Source organism: Melopsittacus undulatus, chromosome 8 (genome assembly GCF_012275295.1).
Source record: "Melopsittacus undulatus isolate bMelUnd1 chromosome 8, bMelUnd1.mat.Z, whole genome shotgun sequence".
Taxonomy (NCBI): domain Eukaryota; kingdom Metazoa; phylum Chordata; class Aves; order Psittaciformes; family Psittaculidae; genus Melopsittacus; species Melopsittacus undulatus.
This window is the reverse complement of record NC_047534.1, coordinates 33,879,271-33,894,629: the sequence shown is the minus strand read 5'-3', so window position 1 is coordinate 33,894,629 and position 15,359 is coordinate 33,879,271. Positions and strand designations below refer to the sequence as shown.

The following is a 15,359-nucleotide window of genomic DNA, read 5'->3' as shown; positions in this document are numbered from 1 at the left end:
CTGCTTGAGCAGGGCTGGCAGCTCAGCTTGGGTTATAATGCAATCTTTAACACCTCACAGAGGCAGCTGCTCATTTTCTTTCTTTGTTAGTACAGCCACTGACAGATAAAAGCAAGAAATGTGTGAATTCCGCTGAAACTTATACTTTCATTACAGCCCTTTTAGTTCCTCTGAATGAGGTCATGTTGTCAGACTGGCACAAACAAGATTCCCAAATTCCATGTTTTCCAGGTTGTGTTAATTAACTCCACTGCTGGGTATGGCAGTCTTTGATATCGGTGTCTCAGATGAAAATGTCACCGTTGCACTAGAGGGGATGGTGGCAGAAGTTGCTGAAGTTCCTATGCCACTTTTAGTTCCTGCCTTCACTGTCTCCTCCTTCAAGGGATAGGAAATGACACTGACCCAGTTTTCACACCTAAAAAATCCTCCTTTAGTAGGGAACCATCTATAAATATTATTCCATTCAGTCATATTTGTGTGCCCCAACACACTCCCCACAGTACTACCCATCTTCCAGCTCAGTTCTGCACAGGCACACATATGTGCAAAATCAAGGATGGGGATGAATTGGATACACATGTAAGATAAAGAGTGTGGTGGTTCTCCCACTGCTCTAGCATGATTGAGATCATACATACAACTGGGGCAACACAGAGGGAAGGGGGATTTGAGGCTGGGGACAAGAGACATGACAGTGAGGCACAGAGGGGTAGCTGAGGCAGAAGAGCCAACCAAGCAGGGGTTTCACTGAGCTGGCAGCCTGCACAAGGAGAGAGTTAGACATCTATTTTGGCAGACTAGCTCTATTTAAACATCTTGACAAGCCTCAATTTGTGAAGTGACGCTAGCATTGGTTTCTTACACAGAGCACCTCAGCATGCCAACCCTCTACTGGGCTCAAAGCCCGTGCCACCAAGGTGGCCTTGGCACAAGAGGTGCCAGGCACAGTGACCCCACATGCTCCTGGCCCTGTCTCACACCACCATTGCTGCAATGCAGTGTACCTCACCCTGCATGCATGCCAGCGGCTTGGCATTGGATCCATGGCTTTTGGCAATTTGTCACATCACTCAAAAGGCACATCACAAGATTGCTTGCCATCTACCTCCGGCTTATGTTAGTCAAATGCAAGGAAAATGGGATAAGCAAGATATCACTCGAGGTTTTTCATACAATCTTTCATTTCTCCAATCTGTTCTTTTTGTCCCAAAGTTACTGTTGTTCTGCATATTTAATGGTGTGTCTCTCCTCCTATATATATGTGTGTATATATATATATATATATAAACACACACACATGCATGTATGTTTGCACACATACAAATCCATCCCAGTAAAACTGAAGAAACAGTATTTACCTCTGAAATGCAGACTTTGGATTGCAGGAAAATGCTAAAAGGTTTACACCACAGGAAGGCAGGTCACAGCACTTGTTTACTGGATGAACTTTGGTGACCCTCCATTTTCAGTCTGTCCTATACTTGGGTCCCACACTGACTGCAAGAGGGTCTTGTCCTAAACCCATTTTTGTGAAAAACCTGTGGGCACAGAGCCCTGGTACTGAAGGAGGAAAAGAGAAGTGATAAAAATGGCAGAGATGATTCTGACCATCAGCTCTTTCCCCAAGTGCCAAGTGACTCCAGACCCCTGGGTCACTCGTCACCCTGGACACTGAGTGTCAGCATGGACACCACAGCCTCATACCAAGCACTTCTCATGACAAGTATCTGAGCAGGGCTCAGATCCACAGCAGCGAAATGTTATTTGGATCCTGCATTAGGGCAGCAGGAGGAACCCCAATGAAGCCTCTCAACAGGCCCTTTCAGTCCTGTTTTCTATACACCGAAACAGCGGTTAAAGCTGGAGGAGAGTCAGAAAAAGGTGCAGGCTCCCTGAATGAACTACTAACTGGCCTTGGTCCTGCATGGGCCACTTGAGGTGGGGAGGCAAGTGCTGCTCATCACAAGCGCCAGCGCTGCAGGCAGGCGAGTGCAGGTGGATCCCTGTGCCTGGATGATTAAAGCACCAGATCTGCCTGATCTGAAAGTGCTGGACAAGTGCTTCTTGCCAATCAATGAAACACTCCTGCTGTGACATTACTGGACAAAACCCCATGGATAACTAACATGGGACAAAGCCTCTCCTCTTTGTCAGGCCATCCTAGGACTCCGTAGAATCATGGAATCAACTAGGTTGGGAAGGACCTTTAAGATCATCAAGTCCATACCTTAACACACCTCTTCAGACACTCACAGTATCATGAAAGAGCAAGAGTTCTGAAAACTGGCAATCACTGCTCTCCTTTCCCCCAGTAGCCACCCCTGTAGCATTTGTTATTTGCAGATTTAAGATAGCCTGGGTGGCCTTCATGTATATTTTAAACACACATGAATATTTAATTTGCTCTAAATCCAACTCATGTCTTGAAATTTTCCTTGGCCAAGAAAACAGAGACCTTGTCAGGAACACCATTAGGGCTTTAAAACCACTTGTAGGGAACAGCCAGGTACCCACTGAGGCCATGCTGTACTTGTTTGAGACTGCTCACTACATCCTCCCTGGAGCAACGCTCAGGCAGCATGGCTGACAGCCAAGAAAAGCAGGATATTCCAGTTGATTAACTAGTACTGCTGAGAGACTGGGATTACACACTTTTTACCCTGATACACACTGTTGAAGTAACTTGAGAAGTTCCCATCACCAGATACAACTGACAAAATCCACCAAAGCTACATGTCTTTTAAAGAGCTCTGATTCCTGCTTTCGGGCTTGGACAAGAAAGGCAAAAGCCAGTGCTATAAGCAGTGCAGGGCAGAGCTCCAGGAAGCATCTGCCAACCAAATTAGCAGAAAATAGTGCTCTGCTATAGAATCATAGAATAGTTTGGGTTGGAAGAGACTTTCAAAGGTCATCTGGTCCATTGTCATTTAGTCCAACCCCCCTGCAATAAGCATGTACAAGAAGGGTCCACCTACCCAATATTTACATGGTTTGTTCCCTTGGTTTACAAAATACACTAATCAAAACAGCTTTGCATGTGAATCACATGCTTTTACCTCATTTTGTAACTCAATATCATTTAAAGGACTCTAAATCCCCCTATCTCAGACAAATCATGAAATGCAGGCCCATAGTCAGACACAGACAGCTCCATGGCACAGCCTGAAAGCCAGGAGCACAGCTTTGCATCCCAAAGGAGTTCGGAAGGTGGGGTGGGAGCCTTCATTACACTCAGGGCTGCATTCAGCATATGCCAAGAGCCCAGGAACAAGTTGCACTTCCATGCGTCTCCTCCAGACTCTTCACATGCTCAATAAGAAATAATCCAAACTTATCTCCTCCCTCACCTTTCCCTCTACTTTTAAATAAACTGCTTCAGGCTAAGCAGGTTGGTATTTATAAGACTAAGGGGATGCTGATCTTGCTGAACCATTTCACCTTCTCTTTAGCGCTCTCTCAGAAAGCCAGCAGCTTCCTGTTATGTTTTAGCTTTTTGTCCTTCAGTTCACGTATACAAGACCAACCTGATTAAATAACTAGGTGAGCAATTAGAGAAGCTCTGCATCTCCTCATATGCTTGTAAAACCTGTCCCTCAATTGCAGACTGACTGGCTCAGCCAATCTCCGTTGTAGCTGGGCTGGTCTTGAAGTAAGGCAGCAGAGCCTTCAAAACGCACTAAGGAACACAGTCTGGAGAGGTTTAGAAGTGAGAAACACCACTCTGAACTGCATCCACAAAGGAAATGCAAACAATATGGGTACTAGACACCAGGAGAGACATTTAGCCTCTCAGGAAAAAGAGCCTTTGGAGTAGACACGCTCAAAACATCTACCTAGGGAGACCTGGAAACAAGTAGACGTGGAATAATACAGTGAGCCCTGGATTTAAAGGCAAGCATGAAGTCTCCATGCCTCATAAACCACTCCTGCCTACTGCTCTTGCTGGACTATTACTGTCAGGAGATGACAGCAAATCACAAGAATTTGTTGCTAAGACACTATGGCTTATATTTCATCTATCTTTGCAGTTCCACAAATTGAGCACTGATGTGCGTATGTCAGTAGAGATATACTGGGAAAAGGAGGGACATAATATATGAGGGATTTTTCTGGGGGGCATGGGAAGCCTAACTAACACTTACAGGGAAAGAAATAAATGGTACATGGAATGTTGCAGCTTTACAGGGCATTGTGAATTCACCATGCTCTCACTTAAGATCTAGAGATGCAAATTCTTTGGCAACAGTTTTATGCCACACAGTAGAATACGTTGTTACTGCTGTGCTTTATGACATGAAATATCTCTAAGATTCTGCCATGCTGCTCTGTTGTCCACTATGTAGCATGCAAAGGAGCAAAGCCATGGCTCTTGCCTAACTGCAGGAAAAAGGATTGATGTGAAAGGACCCAAATAAATCTTACTTACAGGATGGTTTTAGAGGATTGCAGAGTATCCATTAAAGCCATTCCCATATATAATATATCCAGCTATAATAATCCTTAACTTAAGGCTGTGAATGGACTTAGTTCTTCCAAAGATCAGTGGAAAGTCTGTGTGGCACCATGCACATAAGGTGCTTTAGAATAATAGTCACTGTTCAAGAGTCACCTGCTCCAAACTCACGAACATTGCGTCCCAACATGATAATGTGCTGCTTTCCTTCTTAGAGAAAACAAATACCTTGTAGAGATGCCAAATTCATCTCAGTTGAGGTGAAGCCAGAGAGTCTGTATGTACATCTTTCAGAAAACCAGCTTTTATCTCTCCAAATAGCTTTGAAGTGTGTGTGCATATGGGGCTCTGCCACCCAGGTGAGAGGTCTGGATCTTCCAGGTCTCCCAAGAGACTGAAGGCTGATCGTCACAAATGACTGTGATGAAGAAACAGGTCATCTGTGGCAATCATCCTCCAAAAGCTCTCTTTGTGCACAGTTTTGCTGCATAAACCCACTTATACCAGAGTTAGCACTGATCCCACCTACATCATAAAATTGTGGATTTCTCCTCCACAGAGTGAACTGCATTAGTAATTTATTAATTTTGTGCCTTCTGCATTCAAAAACCTCTCTCTTTCTAAATCTAATCAGCATTAATTTAAATGCAGGATAATTAGCAGATACACTCATGGGTGGGTGCTGAAATGATCCCTGAAAATTTAACTACTTGCTGTCTTTTAGCATGCACTAGCAGTTGGAGTCCTAGTAAGACACAACATGTATGGTAGGAGAGCTGAAATCTTATACTGGGCACCAAAAAAAAAAAAACATCCACACACCCCCCCCCCCTTCCCTGAACACATTTTAGATTAGATTACAGCATTTGGGTGTCTGAGTCTAGCAGAAATCAGTAGAAGACTAAACCAGTAAATGCTGCTTTATCTTTGTCTTCCCATGTTTTGTCTGTAAATAAGTCAACATGTTGGTATATTAATTATTTATGTATTTACTATCAACATGCAGGCAAGTACCTGATGGTACTACTCCTAGACATTGTATGGGCTGATCCATCAAGGCACAGATAACCCAGGAAAATATGTATGCAGACAGACAAAGCATGTCCATGAGAGAGCAGTAAGTCTGAGCCACAGTCAACACACTCGGACTTTGCCTGGCTTACTTGCCAGGCTCTTGGGACTCAGGTGAATTCCAACTTCTTTGCCTGAGTAAACACCTCCTGATAGTCCATGACAGCTTTGCCTCAGGAAGGAGAGAAGTTTTGCAAGCAACAACTTTTTTTTGCCCCAAACATTCTCAAAACCCCATAAAGCAGTCAATCAATCAGTGGTTGCACATGATAGATGCTGAGAGTGCCTCAGTTACTAGAAAATACTTGGTACTAGGTGCCATGGGAGAGGCACATGGAGCAGAGAGAAGGACCCAAGAAGAGCCACTGTTGCATGCTGAGAAGGCTGGGAGCAGACCCAAGCTGGCTCTGCTTCACATTACTCATACATAAGTGAGCATACCTGACCCAAAAGTCATATAGTGCACTACAGTGGCACCCAGTGCAAGTGGTTTTGTCCCAGCTCTCAGAAGAACTTGTCACCTCAAGGCCAGAACTGTCCTAATGAGGCTTCTCAGCTTCTGCCTCACTCATCTGAGTGGCCTACTCTCTCCAAGCACAGGAAGGAGCAGCTTGTGTCTGCCTGCAAGAGCAGTCACTCATGCCAGAGAGGAGGTGACCTCAACAGGGAAAGGCAGGAAGAACACCAGCATGTGGGGAGAAACAAGCACCAGCCCATGCACCTATCTAAGACCTTCCACTCAGGGAAATGGATAGTTACCTGTTTTCAAAACAAGAAATATCTCATGACATTGAATCATGAACTTCTGCAGAAAAAGAGAGGGTCAGACCGGAATGGTTACCTTGGCCAAGCCAAGCTATTCCACATGCCCGTTAGAATTAAATGAATGGTTCCTAACACTGTGGTCCCTGGGAAGTGATAAACACAGTATTTCTTTTGCTCTCTTTGCAATTACTCTTAACTAAATACAGAGGCACAGAGATGGTGCTGCATGGAAATAAAAATGAAAGCGAGACTAAATTTGGGATCATAACCATAATGTCACTGTGAGAAAATGAGAAAATGTCCCGGGTACTTATGTTGTGCCCCACAGTATTACTGCATCACTGTACAGGGGAGCAGTACTTTACATAACACAGAACCAGATAGGAAGATGTGACATGGTAAAAATAAGCATCAATATCAAAGCTGACTTGTTAGACTGTTCCCAAGTTCGAACAGCTGCGTTCTTACTAACATTTTTATGTTCTGGCAAACAGTTTGTCCTTAAAGTGGATATTACTAATATGTAATTAAGTTTCTACAAACCAAGGAAGAAAATGATGTATTATTTTGATTCATTCTCACTAAGTACCTCTTAAAAGTACCCCCGGGCATTTTTAAACAAGAAGAATGCCCACAGTTATGATTTTTATAAAATATACTTTAATCTTGCAATCTGTAAGTAATTAATGATTTTGCCAGTAGCAATTTCTTACTGCATCTTCTTTTTGTATTCAAAGCTTACCTACTGCAGTGAGTCTTTATAAAGAAATACATTAATTAAATATGCATTGGCTTCGCTAGCCTAGGAAAAGACTATTAATCATCTCACAGGCACAAGCATTGATCTAATACCTGCTATTGCTCATGGGCACCTCATACAAACTGACTACTGCTGCATGATATAATTGCCTCCAACAACCTGGAGCATACAAAGAGCTTTTCTTCTGTTGGTGTTGTGCCATTCATTCACTTCATTTACTGCAAAGGACCTGATGCATTTGCATTTGTTATGGGCGATTTTCTTCTTGTCTTACATCACTATACCAACATCTAATGAAATACATTGGTAGTGATCACCAGGACGCTAGACATACAAAGCACACCAATGGTCTGAGTGGGGTAGGGTGGTTGGTCTCACCTCACCAGATCCTTCTGGGGAGCTCTCACCAGCACAGAGGGGAGAGTCAATGCCAAACATGAGATGTAGCAATGACTGATGGTCTCATATCAGACACCTGAATAACCACATTCCCAGTTTTCTAATGCCGTTACTCAGCTGGCCTTCAGTCAGAATGAAAAAGTGTTTAATTTGCATTTACACCCATGGGCAGTTGCCACAAACTCTGTTAATATTTTATGATGTGAGAAAGGTAAAAAAGAAGTTGTGGCTTAGAAATGAAACATGTCAGTTATTCCTTGACCTTGGCTAGATGCTCGAAATGCTCTTCAATATGCTGGCAATCTGTGCTAAGCAGCAATTATAACTCAAGGAAAATGTTTCTCTAATACCCTACTTATGCCTTCATTAATCATGGGTCACACTCAGAGGTGTGGACATCTCCTTTGATGAATATGTAAAAATGGAAAAGTTTAGAGCAATCCTGACTGTGTTCAGAGCAACTCTGAGCGTAAGGCATTTATTTTACCTAACACAGCTAAAGCTGTTCAGATTCATGTTCAGAACTGCCTAGTGCTTTGGGTTTTTGGTTTTTTTTTTTGTCCTCTAGCTACTAGCCTCAATTATGCTGCATGGAATAGGTCAGTCCCTTCCATTACATTTGAATTGGTTGCCTTTTCTCTACTCAGAAGTCCTATTAACTGAGCCTACATTGACTCTATTACTCACTTTATCCCACAGTGAATCAAGGTACACAAGGAGCTGCAGGTGCCCCCGGGTCTTTTCTAAACCTTCTCTGCTACCAGCGACCTCTCCCACCCATTTTTACCCTTCAGCCTCTCTGTTCCAAATGCCTTTTTCCCTCTCTTGCTCAGTAACAGGACCTGTTAGTACTGCTTCCAGCTCCATGACACTGAAGCATGCACCTCCTATGACTCTTGCTACCACTGCTGCATGTTACATTTAGGTGTGCACTTGATGAGGAGCTTTGTAAAGATTCCTTCTCATCAGCTGGCTTGTCCTGGGATGCCAGCTAAAGGAAAGACACTGCAGGGTCATAGGAAGATGCTGTCAGACAGGGAAACCTGCTTAATGGGAGCTGAAGAGAAGGAGCAGCAGAGAGAGAAAGGGAGGAAATCAAAGTGTGATCTGTCAGACCAAGGTGGGAAATGAGGCTGTGAAAGAAGGCATGAGCTGAATGCTAACAAACTGAATGCTTAGCTCAGGTCCTCTACTTGCTGCCTGCTGTGGCTGCACCAGATTCTCTCCTCTTTCCATCTTCAGCTGTCCCTGGGTAACTTCATCCAGGCTCAGTTATCCAGCTCCCCTGACAATTTGTGGTTGGTTAGTGCTGAACCACTACATAAAGCCTGGTGAGTAATGTGATCACTGTGCAGTGTGTCACTGCACAACTGGGAAGGATGAAAATCCTTTTTTTAGCTGTTTAGATAATGTCCCAGTTTTGAAATATAATCCCAACATTCCTGCAGGATCTACAATATTCCTCATTGTTTTCCATGACAGCACCCCATGCCCCTTCCCTTCCCAAGGAGATGCTCTAGTTCTCATTTTACAAAACAGGTATCTGAGACACCATGACCTCAGACAGGTCATGTTCAGGTGAATGGGGCAGAACAGACAACCAAAATCATGTCTCTGAGCATGGAAACTACAACCCATCTTTTGATTAGTCTTAGATAAATACCCTTCAACAGCTTCCAAACCAGTGTATCTAATTACATCTATATCTGATAAATTTCAGTAATTGGGGGTCATGTCTGTAATGGCATATACATCCCATAAAAAAATAAAATGCTGCTTCAGTATTAGTAAGAGAGTACAAATAGATGAGCTGAAAGAGCAAAGGTTTGCTTATAAAGTTAACAGAACACAAGGTGGTGCATTCTGTGCTTACCTTCAGTACTGTGATATTCCATGCAAAACTCTCAATGGCTTTGCTTAATTTTCTTCCTTTCAAACCTTCCTTTGTACCGAGGTTATGGAGCTCTTCGTGGAATTCCATTCCTAAAAACACAGATTGTTATGTCAGCCAGTGCACGACTGAATTTCCCTATATAGTGTTCAGTGAGCATTTCAGTCTTGCAGCTGGAACTTCCCATAACCTTGTTCCGTGTTTCAACCCATTCCCTGTTATGACTCCATCCTGGAGAGCATAATCTAGAATAAGAAGGTCATACAGTCTTGTGCTGCCACTTTGTATGTAAGTCTCCCTTCCACTGCTGGGGTCCCACACAGGCACTAATCCAGCACTTCTGCCCACAGTCTGCATTGCTGGCAATACTGCGACAAAAGGCAACCGCCATCCCTCTCCTTGAACAGATGATTTTGTACCTCAGAAGGTAGCTTGACAGACAAGGAGGTACCTGTTCAGCACAGCAAATACAGACTCAAATGCAGAGCTCCTCATTAATCTTAATCACAGTCATACAGAAAAGCTCTTGTATCTCATGTTGATAAATTATGTCAGGAACGCACACCACTAATCACTGGATTGCTATTCCTGCAGCCTGGAGCACTGAGACTTGCAGCCGCAGCCCTGGGAATTGTTACATTTCATTGCTAATTTCTCTGGCAAATATCTGCAAATCTGTTGCTGGATACAAGGATTCGGGAAGTCTGGGAGCAGATTAGAAATCGAATGAGCCCAATTAGCTCACCAATTCCACAAGATTTGCGGTGTACGCAAACGTTTCTTTGAGTCTGGGATGGATTAAGAGATAAAATGGAGAGAGAGCTTCTTGTCCCTCAATTTGTACCTTACAGAAGCCATATTGGCACTAAATCACTCCAAAACATATGAACCCCGTCCTGGCTGAGCAAACCAACTCCATCTCCTGTTGTTTCACAGCTTTCCCCTAACATTTTAAGGCAAATGTCACTTGCAAATTTGAGCTCCATTGAAATGACATTGGAGAAATACCCATCGAGAGAACACCTGCTCAGAGCAGGCACAGAAGGCTCTGTAGTGCATTGCTGAAGGAGTCAGTCCTAGGCTTGCACATGGCGCAGCTTGCCCAAAGCACTCCTGGAAGATTAACAAAAGGTTTCTTCTTGCCTTATAACAGCTCCAGGAGCTCGGTAACACTGAGGCCATTCTACCCCACACAAGGCAGGATTTCTCTACCGTTCTGCAGGTTTTGCTTTGGGAAACAGCCTAAATAACTGCAGACCAAGCAAGATTCCCATGCAGGTGTTCCTCACGCCAACTGACTTACAAATAATTTCACTTCAGTAAGTGAAAGAAAACTTTCAAATGACTCATATTGTCCTGCAAAGAAAATAGGAAGGCTCATGGTGCTCAGCTCCATGTGGTGAGCACTGCCTTTATGCAGCATCCTTTTAGTTATCTTTCCCTCTGGACCTCTTTACCCGAGCCGTAAGTTGGAGACAGTGCTGCCCCGGTAAGAGGAGCCACAAACATTTTTTAGGCTGCAGGTAGGAGTGCGAATGAAAACATCCTCCAAGCTGGTGTTGATCACTGTGCATTGGGCTGAGACTGCACATGAAAAGAATCCAGCAAAAACAGCCACCCAAGAAGTCATCTGAGGGATGACAGAACCCTGTGGCACAGGGAGCCTGGATCAAAACTGGCTGTGATTTGAAGCAGAGATCTGATGGGAACACATGTCCAAAGGGAGCAGGACTGGGGTGAGGTGAACAACAATATCACAGACAATTGCACCTCTGAAACCTCTTAATGTTGAGTGTTTCATCTTGCCACATTGAAAATTATATTTAATGATTTGGCTGAGTAACATTTGCAACAAACTAACTGGTAATTGAGCATGGTGAGGGATCCTCTCTCCACTACTCCTTCCCTCTGTCTAAATCCTGAGGCTTCAGAAGAGCACTTCACATCTCCCAGACTTCTTCTCAGTCAGAAATGATATTTTAAGGCTAGCAAAGCAAAAGAAATGAAAATACAAGTAGATGCAATAGCAAAGAGAACAAACTTGAGAAATTAATCTTTCTGCCAGGGAAGGAAGGGGAGGGGAACTTCATGGAACTCTGGACATCAGCACGGTGGCATGGTCCTGCATCATGTTCTCCCCACTCACCTCCAGCCCCCTGCTCGCAAGGATACCAGTGCCAGGCAAGTGTTATGTGCTCTTTTCCGCAGGCACAGAGCAGGGTGGGCAGAAAGATGGCTGATGGTGCTGAGAGTCTACATCGTTTACTGCAAAGTGTTGCTTTTAAATTATACCCTCCAGAAAGAGCCCCTGGTGCTGCATTTTCCTGTTACTGTCCCATTCCTAAACCTTCTGCACCTGATGAAGTCTTTGGCTGAGGACATTTATGCTGCTTATGCAGATACGCAAAAGCCAAGGCATGACACAAGATGCAACCCATGAAAATCATCAAGACATATCTGCTTGCCCCTTTTCCCTTTGCTACCACAGTGCCAGCATGACTCCAGAGCTCTGAATTTCAAAGGACTAGGTTCCACCCTGCTCTTGCATCACATAAAAATCAGTTCAATGTTGTTGTTGAAACCATTTCCAAATTTCCTCTAATGAAAAAGCAGAATTAAAGGATTTACTACAAAACATCAGCTTCATTCATTATTTACATTTATAGAAGCAAATGGTTGCAGCCTGCATTACTTGCCAAATCCAAAACCACCCATCAGAAACAATAGTATTTATGATTGTTGTCGTCCCAGAACGCTGTGGCTAAGAATGCAAATTAAATACAGTTGCGTTTTCATTATTGACCTTCAAGGCTTGCTGCAGGATAGGAAAGGTGCAGCTGTACAGCTAAATGAACCAAAACCAGATTTAATTTATGCAGTGTAAACCCCTAGTAGAAATACACTGTGTTTATTTAACAGAGCCTTGGGTGACATGGTTTAGTGGGAGGTGTCCCTGCCCATGGCAGAGGGTTTGGAACTAGATGATCTTAAGATCCTTTCCAACCCTAACTATTCTATGATTCTATGATTCAGCATGGTTTCTGATACATGAAAGCCAATTGATACAGTTGTAGAGGATTTCCACTACCAAATGTGGACTCATCTCTCTAGCAGGGCTGTGTCAGTGGAAATTACAGCAGACATGTCCCAGTTCTGAGTCCAGCCTGCTGCCCTGATAAAGACATCCACTACAATACACCAGCAACATATGATCTACTTTGAGCCTACTTACAGTGCTTTACGCCCATCCATCTGATGTACATTAATGTATGGCCACACAGATTCACTGTAATACAATGGAATTATATCGGCATAAGTTTCCAAGACCTAAAACAAACCTAAACAGCAAATGTAAAGGCAGGCAAACAAGCTTGGTCTTGTGGGTTTCAAGACCTGTTGCCTTGTCCATATTTAAGAAAATGATTGTGATAGAGAATGTATCTCAGTAAAGGCAGCGTGCTTTCTCACTCCCTCTTGTTAACTGAATGCCTTTTTAGTTCATTGGACTAATCTAAATGCTGTCCGATATTTCAGAGCTGTAGAACAGATGGAGCAAATAGTTTTTAAGGTGAAAGCTGAGGATCCTTTCCTAATCCCATGTCTGCACTGTTACCGGAGGGTCAGCCTTCAGCAGGGTGGATTCTGCCACAGAAAGACTGGGATGTTTTCTGAAATACCAGGTGAAAGATGCTGCATTAGTCATAAATTATAAGTAAATTCTGGCACATCATTTCCCATCTCCCATCCAGAACTGCACAGTAAAGGATTACCTGCTTTCTGGCACTGAACAATCTTGTCATGAGTGATGTCTGCTGTCTCAATGAGAACCCTGCTCTCTTGAATCATCTGTCACAAAATAAAAGGGGAAAAAAGCAGCATTACTGGGGTTTTCTGCAACGTCTACTTCACAGAAAAGTATAAAGATTCAAACTGCAAGCAACACTATAAAGATGATTGGATCATTCTTTCATATCAGGGCTCCCAGATCTGTATCAAGCTAAGTGACAGTTGCTCAGGAAATGTTTCATGTTTTGCTCCAGAAGCTAAAGAACAGCTGGTTTACATCAGCGAGACAAATAACATGAAGGAAACACACATGATTTCAGAGGAAAGCAGTTACAGCAGACAAACAAAACTCCTTCTATGTGAAACTGAGCTCTAGTTAGTACCCTTCTTGAAACAAAAGGAGAAAGAAGCATAGTTCTTGACATAAATTGTTATCAAAAACATTACTAAGTTATGAATAACAGTGATTTAAAGGGGTACGTGAGCCTGTGCTGAACTTTATGCACTACAGCAGTCCAGTCAGCTACAGGAGTTTCCCTTTGGAGAAATTCAGATCCAATCCTAGCCTGTCCTCAACATTTCTGTTGAAATTTAAAAGAAAGAAACTAAAACCAAACCAGGCCTACTCACAAGTTTCAAGAGGTATACCCTATTTATGCATCTTCCTAGAGAAGCCCATGGCAAGGGGGTTGGAACAAGGTGATCTTAAGGTCCTTTCCAAACCTAACAATTTCGTGATTCTATTCTACGATTAACAGCAAACAGATGAAGGGCCCATTACACGACAAGTTTCCTGAGCCTTCCTACTTGCAAGTGATATCTCCTTTGATGATAACTAGCCTTCCAAAACCCTTCAAAAGCCCAGGCCTGCAAGCAAATTGTTCCAATGCTATATTCTGCAAAACTGCAAAAGGTGGCACATTCCAGAAGGCAAGAACATGCTGTATAACAAACAATGCCTGAGAATAATCTCACTCTCCTGGGACACACACTACAAACCTCAATCAAATCCAAGCAGCATGAGAGTGGTGCCAATTAGAAATGAAGGAAACTGAATACTGCCTAATGTTACATCCTGAAACTGCAGAAGCCGCCATCTGAAAGCTCTGCCAAAATGCTACAACTGCTAAAAGCCTTCCCATTTCAAACACACTAAATATGAAAACACAAATAGTAGATTTTAATGATTTTAGTGGAAGATGGTATTAAATTAACATCTGCAAATTAGCATATCTTATTGTTTTAATTAGATACTAGGGAGGAGGAGATGCTGCCACTTATCATACCCGAACTTCCAAATTCTGATCCAAATTTTGCTCCACATGCCATCTTCATTTCTAACTAAACCTGTTAAGATGGCACTTAATAAGAATACCTATGCCTTTGCTTTGGTAAGAACAAAAACATAAGAAAAACAAAATCCATTACCAGCTACACAGGCAGAGAGAAAAAAGCCTGATACGTCGACAGGGTGCAAAATTGTTCTTTTAGCAGAACATGCCCAGTGCATATGGCTAAGATTGAAATTACTTTCAATAGTATCATTTGCCTTTCATTCTTATTACTTGTTTGTTCATGCATCATGTTGATTTTTTTGTCTTTGATATCTTTGCTTGTCATCTAGAAAGAAATTACCATCTTTACGCACCGTCTGGCTTCTCTGTACCACAGCACACAGTCATTTTGTGCTGAAAGAGCCATTTAGACACCAACTGCAAATGCTAAAGTTGGTCTGAGCAATAAAGAGGAGTCCTGACAAAACCTGCAAGTCACTACAGAGGCAGCCAGAAGACAAATGTGCATCTCTTCCACATGCAGACACAGTGCTCACACTGCCCGGTTCAGCCAGGCACTGCCACCATCTCCATGGCTGCTGCATCCCATGCACCCATCATCCTCAGCTTACCCCTCCTTGGGTCTGTGTCTGTACTTGCTACCCAGCAGCAAGGTTTGGCCCAGCAAGGTCAATGCAGCTAAGCTGGGACAGGATACCCAAAATGTCCGACTCTGCTGTGCTCAGATCTCTGAAATGGAATTTAACTTGTGAGAGTTTTATATATATATTTATATGCATACACACACACATATATGGCCACAGGAAATCATCCTACCACAGACAAAAAAAAAGCAAGCTTGAGAATGATGCAATTTGGTAAATCTAAATTTGACCATATCTTCCTCCAACTACTGGGCCCACTCCCAGGAGTTCCTGGCATGCTTGTTTTAGCATT

The 15,359-nt window shown here is 43.1% G+C and overlaps 1 protein-coding gene across 1 annotated transcript in view; it reads right to left on the bottom strand.

The window, feature by feature from the left end:
- The window catches only part of PLCL1 (phospholipase C like 1 (inactive)), a 205,506-nt gene that overhangs the window by 14,163 nt on the left and 175,984 nt on the right, over positions 1-15,359 (bottom strand). The window contains exons 4-5 of the mRNA XM_034065433.1: positions 13,113-13,188; positions 9,325-9,434 (exon numbers count right to left, since the gene is read on the bottom strand). Of these exons, the coding sequence (XP_033921324.1) occupies positions 9,325-9,434; positions 13,113-13,188 (186 nt within the window). The remainder of the gene's footprint in view (positions 1-9,324; positions 9,435-13,112; positions 13,189-15,359) is intronic.